Raw genomic sequence first — 27,500 nt, 5'->3', positions numbered from 1 at the left:
TAATAGTCTTTTAAATATACGAGTTTTAAAGTGGTGGTGGTTTATTGTTTTTATAATAAATGTAGTGACATCTGTTGAGGCTCAGCCATATCTCTCCCCACGGTTTGCATCCACTATGGCGAATCTGAATAACATGTCGGATATTGTCATTTGAGATGAATATATACTTGTACCTCTTCAGAGTCGTTTTAAAATATACCCAGGATGTTGTAGTACCAATGAAAATTAATGAAGACAGCTACGGGTGACACTAGAATATAATTCAAAGTCAACTACAGCGAAATAGAAACACGTTAATTATTGGCTTAAAGTGCAACTTATAAATGATATCCAAAGCCTACGCTATTGAATGAACATAGACTTTGATAGATCCCCCTGAAAATTAGTTATTAAAGTATTAATTATTCAAAAATAAGTATATTTATAGAATGACGGGGAATCGTCCAGGGTGCGAATTGTCCTGATGGGGAATCGTCCAGGGTGCGAATTGTCCTGATGGGGAATCGTCCATGTTTTGATGGCGAATTGACTTGACGGCGAATTATCTCGGAACATGAGAATGAGAGAGCCTGCTGTGAGAGATGCAAAACAATGCGGGGGTGGCGCTGTGGGCGGTATGCAGCGTGTGGCGTGCGATTTGAATGTGTTTCCATTTTTCTCTGGACTTCAAAAAAGGTGATTTGGTTTCCATGGTGACAAACCGCGAACAATTGAAACCGCAAACAGAGGAACCGTGAGGACAGAGGGTCGATTGTATATTATCATCGTCATAATCATCATCATCTAGGCTCTTTACCTGGAGGAAATGGGAACTTGTGTCATTGTTACCAAATGTCTGATTGAAACAAAACAGAGTGCACCAAAGCTTGGGATTTTCACCAGATGCTGTCACTAAATTTCCTGAAGTGACCTTTTTCATTCATTGTACAGTCTCTTCCATCCATTGATGAATATATTTCCTTCTTCCATATCTTTCATGAAGCTTAAAGTTACCAAATCTGGCACCATACACGACACATACATATACGAGATCTGTTCATAATGTATGCAACATTAGAGTTTAAAACAATAAATAGCTAACCTGTTGAGCTACGACACTAATCCCCCTCAAAGTAGGCCTCTTCTGATGACGCATATAGCCCAGTGTTCTTTCCACTGCCTGAAACCGTTTTCAAAGTCGGTTTTTAGTATCTCTTCTCTCAGATGAACATTGCTTGAGACATGTTGAAGTGTGCAAATCGTGATCCAGACTTTCTGAAGACTGTTATTATTGGAGATGAGACTTGGGTGTATGGGTATGATCCAGAAATCAAAGCACAATTGTCCCAGTGGATGCATGCTGAGTCTTCTCAGCCAAAAAGAAGCATGACAGGTCCAAAGGAAGGTGAAATGCACTCACATGTTGACATTTTTTTTTTTTTTTACCATGGTGTTGTGAATCATGAATACACACCAGAATGTCAGACTGTCAACAGACATTACTACCTCAATGTCATCCATCATCTTCATGATGCAGTTCAGCGGAAGAGACCAGACCTTTGGAAAGCAGCAAGTTGGAAACTGCACCATGACAACACCCCTGCCCATTCTTCTCAGCAGATTCAGGAATTTTTGGCCAAGCACAACATCCTGTAAGTCCAGCAGGCTCCCTACTCACTAGACTTGACTCCCTGTGACTTTTGGTTATTCCCTATGCTCAAAACTCCACTGAAGAGTTTCCAATTTGATACAAGAAAAGATCTTGATGAATGCGATGAAGCACCTGCAGGAGATACCGAAAACTGACTTTTAAAAATGTTTCAGGCAGTGGAAAGAATGCTGGACTGTGTGTGTCAAGTAAGGAGGGGCCCACTTTGGGGGGGATTAATGTCCTGGCTCAGCAGGTTAGCTATGTTTATACAAATTAGATGTCCGTGGTCAGTTACTTTCTGAACAGACCTCGTATTCCTTAATAGTCCCACTTTCACTTCTTTCACACTTGACTTATCAGTCCAGCAATGATGGTGAAGATGATTATGATGTTATAGAAGTGGAATATGTACAGTATATATGAGTGGCTTCAGTAATAGGTGTAGGAAGCTGAGAAATGAATGTGTGGTTACTGTACAATATATGGGTATATTAGCAAGTGAGGAATGAAAGATGAGGAAGCCAAGGAAGCATAGGCATACCCTGGTTTAATGATGCAGTTGGTTAAGTAAAAACCCATCATTAGGAGGGTTATCATTTCTCGGGGTAGGCGTAACATGTAAAGTACAGGGATGCGTTTTTGAGCCTTAGGTTTCCCCCTCAACCAAGTCCTAAACCCACCCAAATAAGTCCAAAAAAAATTTTTAAAGCCAATCTAAATGGCCTAACAGCTGTAAAAGAAGCCAACCTAACCCTAATACCTGTAAATAATTCACCACAACCTAGAAATAAAATCTGAAAATCATAAAATATAGGTTTGAAAATATCAAACACCTCTCATCACTTGCTTCTTGTAAGTCCATGTCTGGTCCTGTTGGTCACCCTTGCAATCTCCCCCGAGGTTAGGGGACATGTGGTGCTCCCTAGCACTCACTCACCTACCTCAAAACCCTCAAACTCCATCTCTGGGGGAGGGTCAGAGAGGGGGAAGTAAGCTTGGTGACATGGGATGATGGTAGTGGGAGACTGACGCACTGTTTCTGGGGGTGGCGATGGGGTGTGATGCGATGACTCAGGAGGTGGCGATGGGGTGCAGTGCAGTGACTGAAGAGGTGGTGAGGGAGACAGCTGTGATGATTGGTGACGTGGCAAGGGAGACCACTGCGATGACTGACGAGGTAGCAAGGGAGACAGATGTGGTGGCTTACATTGTGGCAAGGGAGATATAGGCAGTGGCTGAGGTGGTGTGGGAGATTGAGGCCGGGGAGAAGAAGGTAGCGATAGAGTGGCAGAGTGCTGCATTGGAGACTCAGGTGACGTGCGAGATGGGGATCAGCTGGAGGTGAGGTCCAGCACTAGGGGCTGATCATGACCTTGGTGGGAGAAGGCCCTGGGTGTTTTTCTGCTGGTCAAGGGGTGGGGAGATGCTCTGCTGGTGGAGGGCTGGGGAGATCCTCTGTGGGATGCTGAGTTGGTGGGGGCCTGTGTGGAGAAGTGATTGCAGTCTTCCTGGCCACCCTCTTCTTTTCATCCAGCATTGTCCTGAACACCTTCATCCCCTCCTCCAGCCAATCTGATGAGTCCCTGCATTGTCCTGGGAGAGGGTCTTCAGTGTGCATAAGCGCGATGACCTAGTCCACTTTGGTCGCCATCCCCCTCAGAATTTTCTTACTGAGGGCTTGCACCTCAGGGACGACCTTCTCCTCCTGTGCACCTGCTGTACCTGCATATTGAAGAGCTCCTCTTTGCTGAGCTCCTTCCTTCGGCATTCCAGGACCTCCTCCATGTCCTCCTCATTGACCTCCCATAAACTCGCCTCGTACAACAGTTGAACAATGTCCTGCCACACCTGTTCCACTGGTGGAGCTCGCATGCCCTTGGGGAAGCCGGTAAAGGAATAAACGCACTCCGGCCACAGTTTCCGCCACACACCGTTCATGGTGGGCTGGCTTACTTCCCGCCACGCATTCATGATGTTCTTAATGGCATGGCTTATATTGTATCCTTGCCAGAAGGATTGCATCATTGTCTTGTCGTTGCTGTCACACACCCTCACCAACTGCTGCATAGTGAGGAGGAGATAATATGCCTTATGTGTCGTGATCACCCCCTGGTCCATGGGTTGCAACAAGGACGTGATCTTGGGGGACAGGAACACCACTTCTGTCTTACTTGCCCAATCCTCCATCGCAGGAGAATGGCTAGGCACGTTGTCCACCACCACGAAAAATCTGATTGCCAAGTTCTCCCTTGAGGCATACTTTTTGAGAACATGAGAGGGGTAGGAGTGGAAATATGAAGAATAGATATTGGAAGTCAGCCAGGCCTTCTTGTTGGACTTCCAAATCACCCCTAAATTCTCCTTAACATACCCCACCAGAGCTCTGGGGTTTTCAGAGTGGTAGACAAGGAGCGGCTTTAACTTGAGATTACCCTTGGCATTGCCCCCCAGCAGCAGTATAAGCCGGTCCTTTGAGGCCTTGAACCCTTGCGTAAACTTTTCCTTTGCTGCAAGAATTGTCTTTTAGGACATTGTTATCCAGAAGAACCCAGTCTTGTCAAAATTCAAAACTTGTTTCGCCTGTAGCCACCCTGTGCGATGATGCACATCAGCCTGTCAGGGAACACTGTCACCGCCACCATATCTGCACTTGCTTCCTCACCATAGATCTTGACGTGGTGCAGGCATGCGTGCTTCTTGAAGTGGTCAACCACCCATGGCTAGGCTTAAAGGTTTGACTAGCATCAAGATTCCTCCTCACCATTATTTCGTTATTTCGTCCCACAGCGAGAGAGCCTTTTCCCCCCCCTCCCCCCTGGACTCTGGGCATAGGCTTCACAGCCTCCTATCAAGGCCCAGTAGCCCTCCTACATACCATACATCTCTCTACATGTCACCACTTTGGTGCTAACACCCACCATCCATACTGAATACATGCTAGGGCTGTCTCATACGTGACTGGTGTCTTGGTATTAGCGGGAGTATTTCTATGACATGTCAGCGGGTCTTCTGGTAGATCAGTAAAGTCTGATTTCATGAAATTCAAATCCTTAAACGGTTCCCTGTCCCAGCGGGGATTTGAACCTGGGTCCGGTAGGACTGTAGGCCACCTCTCTACTTTGTGCTTATGATCGCCTGACTTATGGGCACCTTCCTCCTGTTCTGGTCCTCCACCCACGTGTGGAGCATCCGTTCCAGCTCCTCCATCACAGGCTCTTTATGGCAGGTGATACAGGAGGCGGTGAAGGTTGCAACTCCCCCAGCGGCAGCTTTGATGGCTTCCATGTTCTTGATAATGGTGAAGACAGTTTACTAGGCCAGGTTGAAAGGCAAGGTGAAGGCACACACGCCCTTGTCTCTGTCATGGCACATAAAAATATCAAATTTCACATACAGAGACACAGTTTTACAAGCACGTTTCACGGGAACATCACCAGCAACAGCATTAGTAAGCCACTTACCACCTTGACTAGAGCCACCACTACTGCCACTTGCAATACCCTTACCAGACATGATCACATTTATTTAGGCCAAAATTTACACAAAATCACACTCCACACACAGTATTGTTGCCCCACTCAGGACAGTGCTGGGACACAGTTACGATGCACTACGATAGTGGCTTGCGTAAAGTTGGTGATGTAACATGATGCGGGGTATGCAAGTGTAAGAGAGCTCCTCACTCAGAGACAGCCAGTGTGAGAAGAATGATATGGGTGTGTGCATGGTGAGCGATGGCTGTGGGGGCTGCGTGAGCGTTTCTGCCATCCTTGGAGGCAGGTGGGCTCAGCTAGCTGTGGGAATGTGCGTGATTCAAAATTTTAGCCTGTCATTCCTGGACGAGACATTGAAGGACCCATTGTCAAACCAGGGCGTGGCCATCGTAGGCGGGGTATGATGGTACTATATTTCTACCCCCATTGCTATGTCAGGGTATCACATCTAGGGGTATCGTATCTCTGGGTCTACCTGTAGAAAGTAGATGGACATGACATGGTTTGCACCCCTTCTTTTTCTATCTATTGCCAGATGCCTCAATCCTGTTTGGAGTGGCCACAAACAAATCACCTCCACATCGCCCTGTCCCTCGCCATTTCACTGACCTGCTCCCAACTCACACCCCCCTCTCTCAAATACCTCTCCACCCCATCCCTCCATCTCATCCTCGGTCTCCCCCTCCCTCTTCCCCCCTCCACCTCACTCACATACACTCTCTTTGTCAGTCATTCACCCTCCATCCTCTCCACATGGCCAAACCACCTCAGTATATTCTTCCTAACGCTTCCTATCACATCCACAACCACACCACAACGTTCCTTTATATCCTCATTTGTCAGCCTGTCTCTCCATGTGACTCCACAGGCTCCTCTTAAATAACTCATTTCCACTGCTCTCACTCTTGACTTGTGTCCTTCCAGCAACGTCCAAACTTCACTTCCATACGTTAGAGTTGGTATAACAATACTGTCATGTAGTAACTTTTTCACTTCCATGCTCACTTCCCTGCTTCTTATCATTGCTTTCAAAGAACCAGCAACCTATCTTCCCTGCTGTACCCTTTCAAGCACTTCACCCTCCAAACCTCCATCCTTACTCATCACACTACCCAAGTACTTAAACATACTCACATTTTCTAATTCCTCACCATCCAACCTCGCTGTATATTCACTGACTTCACCTCTCTCAAAGACCATCACTTTACTTTTCCCTACATTCACCTTTAGATTCCGTTTCTTACACACTCTCCCAAACTCATTCACCAAGCCTTGCAGCTCTCCTTCATCTTCACTCAACAACACAATATCGTCTGCAAACAACAGTACAGGGAATTTCCAAACACTACCCTCTCTCACCAGGGCCACTCCAACATTCACTACCCTACCTTGTACCTCTTTTATTACCCCATCCATGTACAGATTGAACAACCATGGAGACATGACACATCCCTGTTTCAACCCAACCTTCAAAAAGAAAAATTCACTCTGTTCACCATCCACATGCACTGCAGCCTTCGCACCATCATACATACTCTTCACAGCATTCAACAACTTCCCATCTACTCCATATATTCTTAATACTTTCCACAATCCTTGTCTATCCACTCTGTCATATGCTTTCTCCAAATCCATGAAAGCCGCATACAACTTCTTTCCCTTCTCTAGAAACTTTTCCACTAAAGATCTAAGAATGAATATCTGATCTACACAACCTCCTGCCTTCCTAAAGCCTCCCTGTTCTTCTCCAACTAATTCCTCTGTTCTTTCTCTAACTCTGTCAGTAAGTATCCTACCATACACTTTTCGTATTATACTAAGAAGACAGATGCCCCTGTGACTACCACACACTTCTTTTTCCCCTTTTCTTTTGTACAAGGGAATAATTATACCTGACTTCCAATCCTCCGGGACTCTACCTTCCTCCCAGGCCAATCTGCACATTTTCCACATTCATTCTACTACTATCTCTCCCCCATACTTCAGCATTTCACCACACACTTCATCAATTCCTGGGGCTTTCCCCAATTTAACTTTCTTCATTGCTTCCACAACTTCTATCCTACTGATTTCTTCCTGTCTTCTCACCTCCCTCCTCCTCCTCCCAGCCATTCCCCAGCCACTTATACTCGCATTACTTCCATCCTCTATGTTCAACAATTCCTTAAAGTGTTCTCTCCATCTGCTCACATTTTCTCCCTTCTCCACTAGTAATCTACCATTTTTATCTTTCACTCCCCTGCTAACTTCACTTCCACCCTGTCTTACTCTTTTCACCTCTTTCCAGAACATTTTCTTACGGTCCCTCCACTTTACACTCAAGTTCCTTCCAAATTCCTCATCTGCTCTCGTCTTACTTTCTCTTACTAATCTTTTCACCTCTCTCTTTCTTCCTGCATATAACTCTCTCTTCCACCTCTCAACTTCTTCCACGCCCCTATTTCTCATCCGTTCATTGTATGCTTTCTTCTTTTGTGCCACAGCCTGTCATACCTCTTCATTCCACCATGCTCTTCCTTGCACACACCTCCATCTTCTCTTCATCCCACACACCACATCACATTCTGCACATATTTCTTCTGTAAATATCCTGCACACACCTTCCACGTCCCCCATCTGCTCCAATTCATATTTGCCCAATCGTTCCTCCACTTCTCTCTTATACTCTGCCTTTTTCTCATCCTCTTGTAACCTTTCCACTCTCCTTACACATACTCCTTCTTCCCATCCCTCCCTTCTTCTATTTCTCCATCCTAATTGGACTTTGATTCTGGCCACCACCAAGTAGTGGTCAGAAAGTCCACTCCCCCAACCTCTATAAGCTCTTGCATCCATTACACATCTTCGCATCCTTTCATCCACACACACATAATCAGTCATTGCCTTCCTTTCATTCAGTTCACCACCCACCCTTCTCATCACTCGCGATGTATACCTGTGGATCATTTTGTGCCAGAAGAGGGTATTGGCTATCACCAACCCCCTCCCAGCACAAGTGTCCACTAACGCACTGCCATTCTCATCTATCTCAGCAGGCACACCCCACTCACCAACTATTTCATCCACCTTCACATTCCCTACTTTACCATTCATAGCACTGATCAAAAACACTCTCTCATTCCTTCCAAACTTTTCCATGCACACTTCCACATTTGTCCAAAACTCTTCTCTTACTCTACTAGCACGATCTTGCCTTGGCGCATACAGACACACAATCGCCCACATTTGTTTTCCAACTTTCAATCTTACCCACACAATCTTTGACCCAACTGATCCATACTCTCTTGTGCTCTTCTTCCATCTTTTACTCGCGACTATACATACTCCTTCTTTTGCCCTCTCATTCCCACCTACTCCTGCACATATACCCCATCCATACTGCCATTCTCTCACACTCTCACCTCTCCATTTTGTTTCAGTTATTCCGCATACATCAACTTTCGCACCCTCAAGCACCTGGACAATCTCTCTCTCTCTCACCTCGTCATTCGCTTCCCTTACATTCCCCCTCTTTTGAACTATTAGAAAATAAAAAAAGTTTTGATTTTTTTTTTTTTTGAGGTAATGCAAAGATTTTGAATGTTTAGATGAGGCCTTTACTGGAACAACCAGTTAACCCTGTCATGTTTCTGGGCCTGGCAGATTATGTCTGTGTTAGAGACAGCCACTGTTGCTCACCCACATCTTTGCACTGCGATTTTTTTCTTTGATCACTGTGTGTAAATACACTTCTCATGATAGAATGTTGGTTTTTATGTCGTTTTAAAGCTGAATAGTTGTACTTTATCATAGTATGTTCAAAAAAGGAAAACAAAGAAATTAAGAAATGAAATGACAAGTTGAAGTTAGGTGAAAACCAAAAATTTTATACCTTGCCATAGATAAAAAAAAATATATATATATATATATATATACTGGAGATATATATATATATATATATATATATGTATTTGGTTTAAACTGTGCAAAATTACAATAAATTACCATTACAATGGTATGTAAATTGTGGTTATTTGTGCATTTTATTGCATGGTAAAGTGAACGGAAGAAAATGCACAGTATTTTAATGATTCTTAGACGCATGTTCGCTTCGCAATCTTCTTCTTTGGTCGGTCATTGTAAATACACTTTTTATGATAGGATGCTGGTTGTGGTGCTGTTTTGAAGCTGAATAGTTGTACTTTATCATAGTATGTTCAAAAAAGGATAACAAAGAAAGTAAAAAGTCAAAGTGACGAGTTTAAGTTAGGCAAAAACCAAAAATTTTATTCCTTGCTGTTAATAAAATATTTGGCAAAAAAAAATGAAAATAAAAAAATAAAGATGGTGATGATGATCTTTATTTATTATTATTATTTTTTTTTATAAAGATATACAAGATAAATCTGGTTTAAACCATGCAAAATGCACAAAACAGGCATTCTGTGATATCATGCCCGAATTTCGTTATGATGCGTTTATGCGATTTATAGTGAATATGTTACAATAATATCTTCATCATCATGATCATCATCATCATCATCAGGGCCTCCTCTCCTGCCCTAGAGCAGGGTTAGGAGTAGCAATGTCCAGACAGTATCATTCAACTCCCTGGAATCCTGGCACCATCTGATACGCCAAAAAACTTTCACCACAGTCTGTAGCTTCAGTGAATGTATCCAATAGAGCCAATCCGAATGCTGTCACATTAAAGAGAGGTGCGAAGTCCCAGATCATACACTTCTCACAACATTCATCCAGCCTGCTCGATCTCTTGTTAGTCCCTTAGCCTCACACACTCATCCACCATATCCCTCCACCTTCTCCTTGGCCTGCCTCACCTCAACTGATATACCTTTTTCACCACTCTGTTGTTATCCATTCTCCCCACATGACCATACCATTCCTGTACACTCTCTTCGATTCTGGTGTCCACAGACTTCCTCACTCCACATCTTTCATGTATCACAATATTTCGTATCCTGTCCACTCTCTTTTCTCCACTTACATTCCTCAGCAGTCCCATATTCACTTCCTTCACTCTTGACTTTTTGTTTTCATGCCATGCTATAGTCTCATATCCATATGTTAAAGTTGGCACTAGCACTCCATAAAAGCCTCGCACAGCCGCAACACTCAAGCCTCTGTTTCTTATCAAGGCCATCATAGCACCAGCTACTTTCCTTCCTTGTGTCACTCTACTTTCCACTTCTTTTGTACATTTCCCTCTCTTTTCTGTCACTGTACCCAGGTATTTGACCTCTCTCACCAATTCAAGTCTCTCTCCATTCAGTGTAACATCACACTGAGAGTCACCTTCTCTCTCTTGATTAACACCACTTTACTCTTTTTTACATTTACTCTTATGGCATGATGCTCACAGACATCAACAAAAGTCTGCACTACTCTACCAAGGGGTATTTGCAAGTAGCACTGCATCATCAGCATACAGCAAGTTTGAGATATTCCATCCGTTACCATTCATTACCAATGCCATCCCATTCTCCATTACTCGTGTTTTCACTTCTCTCATCACCTCATCCATATACATATATTGAGATGATATATACATTGAAAAGTATCGTAAAATGACGGATAAATGTGTCGTCGGAATCTCTGAGGCTGGATTTGAAATGATGCAAAAAAATCGTCATTGGAATCTCAAAGGGTTAAGTGCTATAAATAAAAATACAAACTGTGAAGTCACCTGTGCACTACAAAACATCAAGACATAGCTCAGGTCAGTGGCTTCACTCCGTTTACATGGATTTTAGCCCTGGTTCCCATCTGCTTTCCTGTCCTAACAGTTTTTGGCCATGAAGTCAAGAATTGAGGAACACTGTTCTATACAGTATGTACTGGTACTTTTGGACGTGTTGGTGTCTGACTGGTTTTTCCATTGAACACAGCGGTTGATATGTGGGTGATTTTGTGGCCTATTCCATTGGACATTCAGGTCACAGTTCTTATTTTATGCTCTTGCCTACATGTACTGTATGTGTTTCTAGATGATACCTATCCATTTTTTTTTTGGTCTGAATTGAGAAATGATGTTATAATTTTAAAGATATGGACATCATTATTTAGCAGTGATAGGAACTGCAAATTACTCTCATTATATTCTCTCTGAACAGAACAATAAGGCCTAAAAAATCATCATCAGCATCAGATGTTCTAGCTACAATAACCTCTGTCCCAGCTAAAGAAGGTGAGTTATTTATCATGATGTACTCCATTTCATATCAGTTGAACTCAGATAGCTGTTTCTGAATTACTGTTAACTGTTAACTCGTACAGTCCATGAACATCTTATGTTAGCTGAACAAAATGGACTTCAGCCAGAATAAGGACAAAAAATTCTGGACTGTAGGGTATTACACTGAGATACTTTCCCAGTCCAGGAATATCTTACTTAATCTAAATAATTGTCAGATATCTAGAATTTATATATATTTATATATACCAATGTGTGTGTGTGTGTGTGTGTGTGTGTGTGTACAGTGATCCCTTGGTTGTTGTGCATCTGGTTATAATGGCTTTTGTTATCACAGCTAGATAAGATCAGCACTCGTACTGTTATCATGCATTTTTTAGTTAACAAACCTTGCTATCACACACTTGAGCTGGTTTCTCCCAATGATGATAGTGGCTTTTTATGGCTTTGAGGGATTCAAAGATGAGATCCTACTCAGGGAGTTAATTCCAGGCAGTGGAGACCACTAACTCTCCACCCCTTAGCTTCATAACCCATTTTATCAGTTTGTGTTAGCCTAACAGTACTTATGTGTGTGTTTCTAATCACCATCATCATTATCCAGTCTCAGACCTCCTTTCTCACCCTAGGGCAGGGTGAGGAGTAGCATGTCCAGACAGCCTAAGATTGACCAATCCAATGGGCCACGATTCCACTCACTCATCGTTCAGGCCCCCCGGAATCCTGGCTCTATCTGATATGCCAAAAACATTCACCACATTCTCTAGCTTCACATAAACTTATCCGATAGAGTCAATCCAGATGCTGTCACGTTAAAAAAGGTGCTAAATCCCTCATCATGCACTTCTCTTCACAACATTCATCCAGCCTCTTGTCAGTCTCCTAGCCTTACATCTTTTCCTGACACACTCATCCACCATGTCCTTCCAACATCTCCTTGACCTACCTCGCCTCTTTCCTTCTTCAGATTCGCTCAGATATACCTTTTTCACCACTCTGTTGTTATCCTTTCACCCCACATGACCATACCATCTCAGTACACTCTTTTCGATTGTAGTGTCCACAGACTTCCTCACTCTACATCTTTCACAAATCACATTATTTTGTAACCCATCCACTCTTTTCTCCACATACATTCCTCAGCAGTCCCATCTACATTTCTCTTACTCTTGACTTTTCATTTTCATGCCACACCATAGTCTCGCATCCAAATGTTAAAGTTGGCACTAACACTCCTTCATGTAAACCTCGTGCAGCCGCAACATTCAAGCCTCTGTTTCATATCAAGGCCTTCATAGCACCAACTACTTTCCTTCCTTGTGTCACTCTACTTTCCACATCTTTTGCACACTTTCTTTTTTCTGTCATTGTACCCAGGTGTTCGAACTCTCACAAATTCCAGTCTGTCTCCATTCAGTGTAACATCACACTGGGACTCACCTTCTCCCCCCAAAACCATCACTTTACTCTTTTCTACATTTACTCCCAAGGCACAACACTCACAGACTTCAGCAAAGCTCTGCACCAGTCCACCAAGTTTTTGTGCAGTATGTGCGAGTAGTACTGCATCATCAGCATACAACAGATTTGAGATGTTCCATTCATCACCATTCATTACCATCACCATCCCTCTCTCTATTTCTCATGTGTTTATTCTTTCATCACCCCATCCATGTACAGTCATCCATTAACATCCACATTTTTTATATACACGGTTTTAAATATCCTCGGATAGATGTAACATAAAGAGTTTTAAAGATCCGCAGTTGGATACAGTACCGGGGCTGGATTCACTAAAGCATTTTATCTCGTTGAACTCTGCTGACACTGTTCACTGCAAATGTAACATTATCCCAGGCACAGTTCATGGCTGTTTTGGTGACGGCATTATCCAGTGAATCAAATAAAACACTCATCCTTTTGGCCACTTCATTTATTAATGCCATTAATTCATCAGGGGAAAAGTTAGGACGGGCTGGGTGTATTTATTTTCTTCAATGTACCGTTGATGAGCTGGTCTAAACCAGTTTGCCTCCCTCCCCTCCCTCTCTCTCGCACCCCTTGATGAGCTGGTCTAAACCGGTTTCCTACCCTCCCCCCCTCCCTCGCTCTCGTAAATAATATGGAGTAATACACACCCAAAATGCACTGAACTCATACGAGAGTGGCTGAAAGTGTTATTTTATATTATATATGAATGACTGTGATAAAATACATGCGATTTAGTGATACTCTTGCGATAATCAGAGAAGTCATGATGCTAAACACATTTGCTAGCGAACATTTTTGCAGTTGCAGATTGTGCAGCAATGCTGTGAAATGACTTGTGACATTATATCAATAAGCTTTATAAAAGTAAGTGGTAATAAAAGTCCTTCATGAAGTTCGATAAAGTTTGTAATGATTTTCCTCACATCGTTACTGTTCTGCTAAAGTCTAATGTAAACAAAATAATGGGAGACTGGCTAGAAGCATTTTATTTTTATTATTACAGTACTGTATTGCAATTACTGTGGTGAGGTAACATGGCTGTAACCCTATTTTGTATGGAAAGAATCTTGTGGTTCGGTGGAAATTTCCACTTTCCTGCGTCAGAGTCAAAACACACCTTGTATTCTTTCAAATCATTCTCCGTGCTTGGAGTGCCTACGGACATGCAGTTTGTTGCAAATGATAGTAGAAAGATTGATGTTTGTCTGACAAAAAATTTAGCTCTGAAGATTAACGATAAGTGGGTTAAAACTTGAGTTGAAAGCACACAATTTTTTTTCCTGTTTCTCTGCATTGAGCACAGTCAATACATTGTCATCACAGCCACTGCAGCCAAAGGGTTAAAGGGGGCCAAGGGGTGTTTTTAAGGGGGGCAGCAAATATCCGTGGATTTTTAACATATGCGGGTGTCTCTGTTACCTAACCCCCGTGGATGTTGAGGGAGCACTGTATATATTGAACAACCATGGAGACATCACATACCCTTGTTGCATGTCCACACCGATCGTGGATCATTCACTTCGATGCCCATTTACCCTTATACCTGGTTCATTACCATTATAAAAATGACGGTACCTAGCAGCATACCACCTACACTGTACATGCGCAAAACTTTCCACAATCCTTGTCTTTTTACTTTGTCATAGGCATTTTCCAGATCCATGAATACGATAAACATCTCATGGTTCTTCTCAGAAGCCATCTCCACTGTCTGTCTTACTGCAAATATTTGATCCACACATCCTTTGCCACTCCTAAAGGCACCCTGTTCATCATTCATTAAGACTTCTGATATCTCTTTTACCTATATATATATATATATATATATATATAGATATATATCTGTCTATCTATCTATCTATCTATCTATCTATATATCTATATATATATACAGTACCCTCGCATCCAGCACGGTAATATTGTCATGCATGGGTCACGTGTTGGACCAAAAACGTGTTGGACTAACAATAGAGCTTATGGGGAAAAATGAATTATGTCAGCAACCCTCGGAAAAGTCACCCTAATTACCTACCATATACCTATACATATATTGGTACTATTGTAATTTTAATAAATGGTACTGTGCTATGAATGATAACTAACCTTTGAGGATAGTGTTGGTGGGCTTGCTGGGAATGGAAGGTGGTATCCAAGGCTGTAGTTAGTCCTACTGGGTCCCCGGAGGATGGCTGCTGGCATCACTAGCGGGTAATGGCTGTTGCTCCTCCTCAACCTCCCTAATAAATCCTTCGAAATCAAACCTCCCTCATAAATCCTTTGAAATCAAACCTCCCTCATAAATCCTTCGAAATCACACTCAGAATCACTATCTTCGTCCACAGCCATGGAAGGTCCTGCTTCTGCCTGTCCTAGCACTGTAATCCTCGGGAAAGTGCATGCTTCTCACATTGTTGCCAGAGCCCTGTCTCGTGACTGTGGAAAATGATCGCTGTCGCTGACTCGGTAGAGAATAAGGAGAAGCAACTTTGTTTATAAACTGGTACGCACGCCGATGAGAAGGGTTTCAAAACGATTGATATTTATTCTAAAATATTAATATGTATTTAGTGTCAGGCTAAATGTTCAATGCTGTAGTACGATACATTCTCTGTCGAGTCGCCTGGGTTTTGGTCATACTGTTTTCCCCGTCGTACGCTCGGCAGGAATCCATCCAGATGAATTCCAAATGCCTGAGGTATCGTCGGCAATTTTACCACGTTACTGTTCCGATTTACCATCGTATCTTCGGCAAACCTGGTATGAAGTGCCGTGTGATAGCCTTCGGCTGCCAGGATCTTGTCTTAAGTTTTTTATTATGATCACATTGGCTTCATTCATGTCGTGGGCCTTGGCAATGTCAACTTTCCTCTCCCCTTTCTTCTTCCTCTTGATGCTTTCTAGCTTGGTGGCCTAAGGGAGGTGCCGACGCTTCTTGGGGTTCTCAGAAGGCTTCCTAGGCATCGTGAGCAGGGTAAAATGCAGTAACAAGGGCAGAAAATGCAGCAAGAAAAAAGCACCTTCCAATGCAATTATGCGACTGAGTGGCGGGAGAAATTTAAACAAAACATCACGTGACACCAGAAGCATTTTTAATTGGGCGGCATCACGATCACGTCACGATAGCCGGCGGGGAAGGCTATTTGATCAGAAGTTTTTCATTGGCTATCGTCATCATGGGAATGTCCAGTATGACCGTGTTGGACCGGGGGTGATCGTGCTAGAGTGACCTCTGCGGATTTTGCCCACTTCTCGGAGCTCTGTGCGTGTTATGCTAACACACTCGTGTTGCAGTACAGTAATCCCGCATTTTTTGCGGATTTTTTGTCTACGGTTTTGCCCTCTCGCGGATTTTCTTAGCATTAATAAGTTCAACTAAAATATCCTTGAATATAGAGAAAACAAAAAATTTGAAATTCCCGCAGCTTCCAATTGTAGCGCGGTAAACTCACGCCACCCTCTGTCCCTTTCCCACGGCCCCTCTGCCAGTGTTACCATATGTAGCATAATTTTATTCTTTTAGCATAATTTTGATCAAATTTTCGAGTCTTTTATATTTTTTAGCATATTAGAAGTTTTAGCATCATTCTAGCATAATTTAGAATGGAATGGAATATTTTTGGAATAATTTTATAAAAGCTACAAATGAGAGAGAGAGGGAGAGAGAGAGAGAGAGAGAGAGAGAGAGATAAGGTAAGATGATGTTTGAATAGTTGGTTACTTTCAGTTTGGGCTTGGTTGGGTTGGATTAGGTTAGGTTAGGTTAGGTTGGGTTAGGTTAGGTTAGGTTTTAGGTTAGGTTAGGTTCGGTTAGGTTAGGTTAGGATAAGTTTGAGCTTTGTATTTTACCCATGAAACCTAGGTTTTTCCGATGGATTTTGGTATGATTCATTCGAGTTTCAGCTTCATTTCAGTCGGAAATGACCATTTTCTGTGTTTCCCCCCCTCTCTATAACCGCCGATTCCCCAAAACTCCCCCATTATTGCAGGGGGATGGGGGGGGTCAATCTCAAAATCTGGTTATTTCCGACGGAAATGATGCTCAAAATCGAATGAATCACATCAAAATCCATCAGAAAAACGTAAGTTTCGTGGGAAAAAGCAGTATGGGCAGAAAATCGATATTTATCCTCTTACTGTATGTAGGTTCATTTTAATATTTTCATAGTAAACAATAAATAATTAATATGTAGCACGAATATGTACAGAACTTTATCATTTAGCTTCAAGTTAGCATAATTCATTTTATACTTGGAACAAATTTGCTCAATCTAGCATAATTTTTTCATTGCCCTAGCATAATTTCGTTGTTTGGATATGGCAACACTGCTCTCTGCCCCGCATAATCCTCAGTCCACGCCTGACTGCCTCACGTGTATGTTGTTCTTGTAACTGCACTATGATATGAGCCTCTTGCCTTCCACTTGCTTTCCACATGGCCCCAGGACGTAAGCCAGCCTCACCAAAGGCTAATAATACAATAAGAAAGAACTCCAAAGTGACAAAACGATCAAGAAAAGTTATGACCTTAGCAGAGAAAATTGTGTTATTCGACAAGCTAAGAAACGACCGTGCGAGTGTGTGCTATCACCAGTTGATGCATCTTTTTATTTTGTACTGTTTTGTGAATAAATGTGTAGATAACTGTGTATTACAGTACGGTGTTTACGTTTTTCCTTCATAATGGAGTATGTGCTTTCAATCTTGTAAGAAGGTATTTCGGGATGAGTATGGAGGTTTCGGGACAATTCGCAGTCACAACAAACACAAAACAATTACTTCATTAATGAAGATAGCTATGGGTGATGCTAGAATATAATTCAAAGGCAACTACAGCAAGGAAGAAACAAGTTAATTATTGACTAAAGGAGCAACTAATAAATAATATCCAGAACCTACGCTACTGAACATAAACTTTGCTGGATCCCCTTGAAATTTAGTTATTAAACTATTGATTAATTAATAAGTATATTGATAAAAGTATTGATTAGTATATTTATAGAATGGCGGGGAATCGTCCAGGGTGCGAATTGTTCTGAAGGGGAATCGTCTATGTTTTGACGGGGAATTGTCTGACGGCGAATTGTCTCGCAATCAGTATGGACATGGACTGTGTGATGGGCAGCATGGTGGACACAAGTGTAAGATTCAATTGTTAATAGAGTATTCGCGGAATTGACTTTTCGCGGGGGTTACAAGAACGTAACTACCGCGAAATATGCGGGATTACTGTATTTAAATCGTATTAAATAATACTAATTGATTGCTCTCCGTGCTGGACCCGAATCATGCTGGACTAACGCGTATTGGACGCGAGGGTACTGTATATATATTCTTTTACCTATACAGTATATATATATATATATATACAGGTAAGCCCTTAATTCACGCGAACTTTTTTCACACGATTTCGGTTGTCCATGAATTTTTCGTACAATAATTAAAACATAAAATTATAGTACAGTAAACTCGCCCGGAACACATTCTCGCCGAACGCGCTCGCAATTATACACGGTTAGTGGTGAGATATGTATAAGATAACGTAAGATTAAAGAACCATTACGAAAACTATATATTTACGCAAGAGAGGCCTTTGATAGGCCAAATCCTCAAACATCAGCTCAGCACGCACGGTTTGTTTTGATCACGTGATGTGATTCACTGTACTGCTTTTCCTCAGTGCTGTATTTGTAAGTTAAATATTTACAGTACTGTTCTGGTAAGTTTATGTGCAAGTTAAAGTATTATTAAATAACGTTCAAGCAAGAAATAGTCTTATAACCAGTTTTCTGATAGGCGTCAGAATGTTACCTTTTTTATTTGATTGTTAAATATTTGCTGTACTACTTTTCCACAGTACTGTATTTGTAAGTTAAATATTTACTATTCTGGTATGCAGTTGTAAGTTAAAGCACTTAACCCCTTAACCGCGGGGCGTCACTTTCGTGACGCTTGGGAGCAAGGGATCATACCGCGGGGCGTCGCTTTTGTGATTCTGTGTTATTTTGAATTCACCCGGGCTTCCAAGTGGGGGCTTGTATCATCTATCAGTACTGCCAATGTCCCACACTAGTCAGCACTCCTAATCTCATCTGTACTCCCATCCATTGTTGACAATTTAGCCATTTCTCCCCATTCTTGACTCCCCTCCCTACCCCCCCTCCATTACCCTATCCTCTCGCCTGCCCGGCCATGCTACGCTAAGTAAATCTTTCCTGGAATTTTTCACTGATTTCATCCATTGAAATAAGCCCTATGTCGTATTCTTATACCAAATAATATATAGAAGAAAGAAATAAGGTAAGTGAGAGTGCCATACACCTGGAATTGGCTAATTATCACCTGACAACACCTCACGTGCACTCGTTCACTAATTTTCGCTGTTTTTTTCCCCTTGAAATATGCCGTATAATCTATTTTCATAATAAATATACATGTAAGGAGGGAAGGGAGAAGCCTAAGTGATATTTACATTCACCTGGAACTACCTAATTTATAATGTATTGTCTAGATTTCCTGCCAATCATATCAGTGCTACACAAAGCTGTTTCAAGATTTAACATTGGTAGCTCTGATTATATATCTCCTAAGTAGGCCTCTAATCTATTTTCATAATAAATATACATGTAAGGAGGGAAGGGAGAAGCCTAAGTGATATTTACATTCACCTGGAACTACCAAATTTATAATTTATTGTCTAGATTTCCTGCCAATCATATCAGTGCTAGACTTAGCTGTTTCAAGAACCAATATTGGTAACTCTGAATAACCCCTAAACAGGCCTCCAGGCTGGCCCTGCGTTATCAGTTTACTCTCATCTTCCGAAGTGAGGGGACGTATGTTTCTTCTTGCTGACTTCAAGGCCTTTTTTCACCCCCATGCAAATGGCTCTGTGACCTTTACCCCCTACTAAACCTCGTGTGGAAAGAGGTAAAGGGCTGACAATTGATAAAGAGTGACTACGATCTTTCTATTGAGTAAAACAGTGCAAGTGGAATTGTAAATAATGTGTAAATAATGTGTAAACAGCAAGTGAAAGTAATGAATGTAAATATACGTGAACAATGGAAAATAGTTTTATAAGTTATTTCAAGTGACAGTGCACAACACAGTGTAAATAAAATAGAAATGTAAATAACGTAAATAAAATAGAGAACGTAAATAGAAATGTAAATGAGTAGTATTATAAGAATACGATTATATACCCTAGGAGTAATGAAAGTGAAAGTTTCACTCTAGCATGTCTGAATACTATGAGTTATGATAGTGAAGATGAAAGTGACATTCACTCTCAATGCCAGTATACAGGACGAGAAAGTGAATGCTACGTATTTTACTGAAAGAAATTGATTCCCTACAGTGACAATAAACTAATACTACTGAAGGAAACTTATGGATAAAGACTGTAGATATATATAAGTGTTATATAGTAATAGAAATATAAAGTGTGAGGGGTTTTATGAATAATAAATGACAGAGTAACAAAAGCGAACTAGTGCCAGTGCGACGATCAGATGCGCTCGTAATTTCCATTGCTTTCACAGTGTTTTTTTTTTTGAGTATGGATCCCAAACTACTTGAAAATTGTAGAATAGTGTTTATAGTGTTTGTATCTGTCTGTGGTAATCATATTACGGGTTGTCGGGAAGTGTAAAGTGGATTCTTCGTTACCCTACTTCAGAGGTCTCCACAAGTCCTACGGTAACCGATGAAGGCTCAACAATCATTCCAGGAGAAAGCTGAAGGTATGTGCCATAAACATATGTAATTTTATTATTCTAGGACTAATAACTGATTTTTGGCAAATATTTTTTGAGAGTCTGTCGGAGCCCAAATAACCCCGCGGCACACGCAAGTCATTGGTAAACAAGCCCGCGGTGTAGGGGTTAAAGAAAGTTAAAGCATTAAATAAAGCCTTGTAACCATTTATAGATTACACACAATTGGTAGGCTCCAAGACAATTCGCCATCATGTCAATTCCCCGTCAAAACATGAACGATTCCCCATCAGGACAATTCGCATCCTGTATGATTCCCCGTCATTCTATAAATATATTAATTAATCAGTACTTTTATGAATATACTTAATATTAATTAATCAGTACTTTAATAACTATATTTCAGGGGGATCCATCAAAGTCTATATTGTCTTTTTATTGTTGTGACGGTGAACTGGCTTGACAGCGAATAGTCCAGAAACCATTTTGCTCCATAGACTCCCTAAACGTGGTATTTTGCTGTTATCTGCCATTGGTAATCAATATGAAGCACTTTAAGTGGTTAGAAGGTTTATTTAATGTTATAACTTACAAATACAGTACTGCACAGCAAAACTTTGACAAACAAATACGTAAACAAGAGGCAGTATTCTGAAGCCGACTGGTTTCGGCATCAGAATGTTGCCTTGTGTTTAGGCATTTGTATATTGAAGTTTTGATGTGCAGTACTGTATTTGTAAGTTATAACATTAAATAAACCTTCTAACCACTTAAAGTGCTTCATATTGATTGCCAATGGCAGATAACAGCAATAGACCACGTTTAGGAGATCTAGGGAGCAAAATAAGAACTAGTTAAAACTTACGTGGTTTCGCGCCGAACGCGACTTGCGTATCGTTACTTGTGGCCTATTTTTCTGCCTTCCAGTGATTGCTTGCCTTGTCTGCCAACATGGGGCCTAAGCGTAGTGCTAGTGATGCATGTGGTAACACACCAAAATGGACTAGTAAAGTGATGTTGCTGACAGAGATAGTCAAAATGTTGGACAAACTTCAGGGAGGAATGTTGACGACAGTTCTCTGTCAGGACGATTCCCCATCATTTATTTACATACCAGTTTATTTAGCAAGTACAGTACACTAGTTTTTTACTTATATGAGTTATAAAATCCCCCTGAAAATTAGTTATTAAAGTATTAATTAATCAATAATAAGTATATTTATAGAATGACAGAGGAAATCGTCCATGTTTTGATGGTGAATTGACTTCATGGTGAATTGTCTTGGAACCGTGTGTTTGGGGTGAGTCAATTGTTCTTATAATAAAGAAGGCAGAACGTAGCATACGGGAGGCAGCGAGGGCTAGTGCACCAGACTGTGCTGAAGTGTCTCCACCTACGCCTGTGAACTGGCTTGGAACCGTGTGTTTGGGGTGAATGAGTCAACTGTTTGGATAATAAAGAAGGCAGAATGTAGCATATGGGAGGCAGTGAGGGCTTGTGCACCAGACTGCTGAAGTGTCTCCATCTACACCTGTGCTTGTCAGGTTTCAGTGTTAAAATTTCTTACATTTTTGTTGTTTTTCATACTTTATGCGAGTTTATAAGGTGTATGTAGTGCATAAACAGTATTATTCAGATGTAATATACTTAGTAGACATGCGTAATTATGTGCACGCAAGAGCAGAACATATTCTGTATGTGAATTTACCACATTCGCGAAGGGTCTGGGAACATAACCCTTGCGTGAATTAAGGGCTTACCTGTATATATATATATATATATATATATATATATATATTTATACGAATATACACACACAGTCTGTCCTTGCCTAACGCGGTTTGCTGTAATGCAATATTGCTCTAATATGGCACGATTTTGAGGAAGGAAATAAATATTCTGTTGTGGGCATTGTTAGCATGACGCGATAATTTGATTCATGAGTCAAGCTGAGTCTTTCAAGGAGTTCATCTTTGACAGCGACCCTTCCCATGCAAGAGGTAATGATGTGATTAAGCAGATTGTTGATGCAGTCAGCGTCTACAATTGGATGCACGCTGACCGAGTAAACCGCTTTAGACAGTCACTGATTACTCGTTACTTCAGCAGACAAACTGCTGCTGGTCTACAACAAGAGGATATCCAGCGACAACAGGATGAAGAAGCTATGGAGGACCTAGAAAGTGATGTTTGGAGTGTTACTAGTGAAATAGACTTTGTTGGATTTTAGTGTGTGTTCTCCCCCTCTACCTCATCTCCGGCAACGTGTGTCTGCTCTTCTTCTCACTGTGTTGGATTTTAGTGTGTATTCTCCCCCTCTAACTCATCTCCGGCAACGTGTGTCCGCTCTTCTTCTCACATAAGATCTGTCTATCTATCTATAGCCTGACACCCTAATCCCGCAAAGGGTGGCCGCAGACAAAACACCTCAAAGTCGCTTTGTAACCTGCCATTTGACTCTCCTCCCCCCAACTCACTCCCTCCTCCCTTATATTGTAGACCTCTCGACTCCATCCCTCCACCTCATGCTCAGTGTCCCCCTCCCTCTCCTTCCCTCCACTTCACCCACTTACACCCTCTTAGTCAGTCTTTCATTCTCTATTCTCTCCACATGTCCAAATCACCTTAGTGTATTTCTAATTTTCTCACTCACAAAAGGTACAGTACAGTAAATAAGAAAGTCCTATTGAACTAATGTATTTTTTATAACCATATTAATGCTTTTAGGAGGTTTAAATTGAAGGATGTAAAAAAAAATTTGCACCACAAGGGTGGAGAAAGTGGACTTTGGGCAGGATTGCGGAAAGAAATAGGGTTTTTCAAGAGTCCCTTTAAGGCGATATTTGCCTAACGCGAGGTCGATGCAGAAACAAATACCTACATTAGGCGAGGACAGGCTGTCCCTCCAAGATCCGATGTAATAGAACCAAAGGCATGTTCGGGACTTGGGAAAATGCCCCCTGGACAGGTACTATGGACCCCAACCCAACCTAACTTTGAAAGCCACCTAAATAGCTCCCTACTAGCCATGCATAGCGCCTATCTAAGCCCCTGTGCACACAAATAAGGGACAGAAGCCATGAAATAAATGAAAAGGAACCAGAGCGTGGGAAATCAGAAGTGAGTATGAAAAATATTTAGCAGTGTACAGGGTACTTACAACATGTCCGTGGCTGTCGTCAAGATTAACCCGCCTCCTCTCAGGCTCTGACAGTGGTGAAAGTGCACTTGAAGCACGTACAGTAATCCAGCATTGCACTGCACTTAATCCTTTGGACTCTGAATTCTAATTTCTTAACGCTGCATATTCTCTTCTTACTTGTGCTGTACTTGAAACTCGCCAGTGTTGCACTCTGCACATAATCCTCTGCACTCTGACTTCTGATTTCTTAACACTGCACATTCTTTTCTTACTTGCACTGCACTTGAAACATGCCAGTGTTCCACTCTGCACTTAATCCTTTGCACTCTGAATTCTAATTTCTTAAGACTGCAAATTTTGTTCATAACACTGCACAACACTGTAAATTCCCATGTGGTCTAGTGGCGAGTTTATGCCGTTTATTCACTGTCAGAACCAGAGAGTAGGTGTTGCAGGTGGTTGAGGGGTGCATCACTGGAATTTGGGGATAGGCTACCCACTGAAGACGACCCTGAAGATAGCCGCAAACTCACGTCCAGTGGAGACTCCACCGTGGCTGATGTGCTGGGCTGTGGCTCGGAGGTGGAAGGCATGTCTTGGGGAGACAGTGGTGTGGAGCCAGGGCTGGTCAGGGCAGGGGTCACGGGCCTAAAGAAGGTGTCAGTGGTTGTTTGACGTATGGAACGACGATTCTGGCGATTGATGATGCGCTGCCTAAAAGTGTGCATGTCGTCCACAAGTCCCAGGGGCATCATCTCCCGGTCATAGTCCGGGTGTTCAAGGTAGTCCAGAACGAACTCTTTGTGCTCCCGGAGTGCGCTCAGCTTGGGGATGGCTGGAGTAGTGGCACGCTGAGAAGAGTCCGCATCATCCTCGCTGTCCTCTTCAGAATCTTCCAGCTGGGTACTTGTACCTGCAGCTGAAGATGCGATCTCAATATCAGACATGATCTGATACCCAGGATCGCCCTTGTCGTCATCCAACCACTCACGCATTTCATCCGCATCCACCCCATCGCCAGCTGCACGAAGATGCGCATGGAAGTCATCCATGTCAAAACCTAGAAAGTCGTGCACCACTTTGGCTCCAAGAAGCAGACAAGACCAGCCACTTTCCAGAGGCTTGACAGGGACTTCCCTCCATGCACTGGCCCAGTTGTAGATGTAGAGGGAGGGGTAGACCGAGGATGAGGTGGAGGGATGGAGTTGAGAGGTATATGAGGGAGGGGGGGGGTGAGTTATGGGGAGAGCAGTCAAATGGTGGGTGACAGAGCTTCTTAGAGGCGTTTTGTCTGCAGCCACCTTTTGCGGGATTAGGGCGTCGGGCTATAGATAGATAGATAGATAAAGCAGATCTCTTTGCACAAACTTTCTCCTCCGATTCCACCTTAGACGAATCCGGTGCTGTTCCTCCATCATTTCCCGCCTCTAACTTCCTCATGGCTGACATTTAAATTTCTTCAGCTGATGTATTTTCTGCCATCACTGGCCTCAATACTAACAAGGCATATGGGCCTGATGGAGTCCCTCCTGTTGTTCTCAAGAACTGTGCTGCTGTGCTTACACCCTGACTAGGCAAACTCTTTCGCCTTTGTCTGTCAACTTGTACCTTTCCTTCTTGCTGGAAATTTGCTCAGATTCAGCCAGTCCCAAAGAAGGGTGACCACTCCCAACCCTCCAACTATCGTCCAAATGCTTTAACGTCCTGTATTTCAAAAGTTTTCGAGTCAGTTCTCAATAGAAAAATTTTAAGGCATCTTTCCTATCACAACCTTCTTTCTGATCGTCAGTACAGGTTCCGTCAGGGACGTTCCAATGGCGTTCTTCTCACCTTCCTTTCAGACTCCTGGTCATCCTCCTTTTGGGACTTTGGTGAAAGCTTTGCCATTGCACTTGACATCTGAAAGGCTTTTGATCGAGTCTGGCATAAATCTTTAATTTCCAAACTGTCCTCTTATGGTTTCTATCCTTCTATCTGTGCCTTCATCATTAGCTTCCTTTCTGGTTGTTCTATAGCCGCTGTTGTGGACGGCCATCGTTCTTCTCCTAGATCAATCAACAGTGGTGTTCCTCAGGGCTCTGTCCTATCACCAACTCTCTTCCTTTTATTCATCAATGACCTTCTAAGCTGTACATCTAACCCTATCCACTCATACGCTGATGACTCCACCCTTCACCTTTCCATTCGGTTCCTGCAACGCCCATCTCAGCAGTTACTTCAACAAACAAGGGATGAGGCTATGGCACACCTAATGTCTGACTTGGCTCATATCTCTGACTGGGGTAAAAATAATCTTGTTTTTAATGCATCTAAGACTCAGTTCTTACACCTATCAACCTGTCGAAATCTTCCACAGATATACCCACTAATGCTTAATAATATTCAACTTAATCCTGCATCATCCTTGAACATGCTTGGGGTTTCATTTACTCGGGACTTATCTTGGAAAGATCATATTACATCTCTTGTAAAATTTGCTTCCAAGCGATTGGATGTGCTAAGCCGACTCTGTTCTTTCTTTACTCCTGCACAATTGTTGACTCTATACAGGGGTTTTATCCGCCCCTGTGTGGAGTACAACTCTCATGTGTGGGGAGGTTCCCCACATAAAGCTCTTCTTAATAGGGTGGAGTTAAAGGCTTTTCATCTCATTAACTCTTCTCCTCCTACTGACTCCCTTCAACCTCTGTCTGTTACACTTTCTTGCATCTTTATCTCTTTTCTATCATTACTTCAATGATCACTGCTCCTCTGAACTGTCTACATGCATTCTTCCACCTCTGACAGCGCGTAGCAACTTAGTCTAACCTTTAAACTCTCATCCCTTTCCTGTCCAACTCTCTAATGCAAGAGTTAACTGTTACTCCCAGTCCTTCATTTATGCAATGGGTCAACTCGGGAGCTGTCTCCGTCTGTTTGTATTTCCTACTTCCTATGATCTCCAGTCTTTCAAAAGCAGTGTGTCCAGGCATCTCGAAATGAATGGATCTTGAATTTGGTTCTCTCTTGTATATTGTTTTTCTCCTGGAGGGAACTCTTGTGTAGATCATTTGGCCTTTGGTTCCTTCTTCCTCACATAAAAAATATATATATATATATATATATATATATATATATATATATATATACATATATATACATATATATATATATATATATATATATATATATATATATATATATATATATATATATACATATATATATATATATATATATATATATATATATATATATATATATATATATATATATATATATATATATATATATGTATACATACATTTATTTATATATATATATATATATATATATATATATATATATATATATACATTTTATATATATATATATATATATATATATATATATATATATATATACATTATATATATATATACACATTTATATTTTTATATATATATATATATATATATATATATATATATATATATATATATATATATAGATATATACATATATATACATATATATACATATATATATATATATATCTTGTGTTCTGATATATATTATATCACCATATATATACTTTTTATATATATATATATATATATGTATATATATATATATATATATATATATATATATATATATATATATATATATATATATACTGTATATATATATATATACATATATATATATATATATATATATATATAATATATATATATATATATATATATGTACGTATTTCGATATAAGACCGTCTCAAAGTTACCTTAAAATATCCCCATCGTCCTTCACGTTAGACTAAGGCAGGTTAGTTTGGCTCCATTGAGAAGAAACTCTTATAAAGATGATCATCTC

The 27,500-nt window shown here is 41.3% G+C and overlaps 1 protein-coding gene across 1 annotated transcript in view; it reads left to right on the top strand.

The window, feature by feature from the left end:
* The window catches only part of LOC145390009 (uncharacterized), a 297,119-nt gene that overhangs the window by 160,708 nt on the left and 108,911 nt on the right, over positions 1-27,500 (top strand). The window contains exon 12 of the mRNA XM_080265104.1: positions 11,238-11,311. Within this exon, the coding sequence (XP_080121230.1) occupies positions 11,238-11,311 (74 nt within the window). The remainder of the gene's footprint in view (positions 1-11,237; positions 11,312-27,500) is intronic.

The sequence above is a fragment of the Coenobita brevimanus genome, chromosome 14, assembly GCF_032717465.1.
Source record: "Coenobita brevimanus isolate Jiangsu-jjx chromosome 14, ASM3271746v2, whole genome shotgun sequence".
Taxonomy (NCBI): Eukaryota; Metazoa; Arthropoda; class Malacostraca; order Decapoda; family Coenobitidae; genus Coenobita; species Coenobita brevimanus.
The sequence above is the reverse complement of the archived record's forward strand: the minus strand, read 5'-3'. Positions and strand labels throughout refer to the sequence as shown.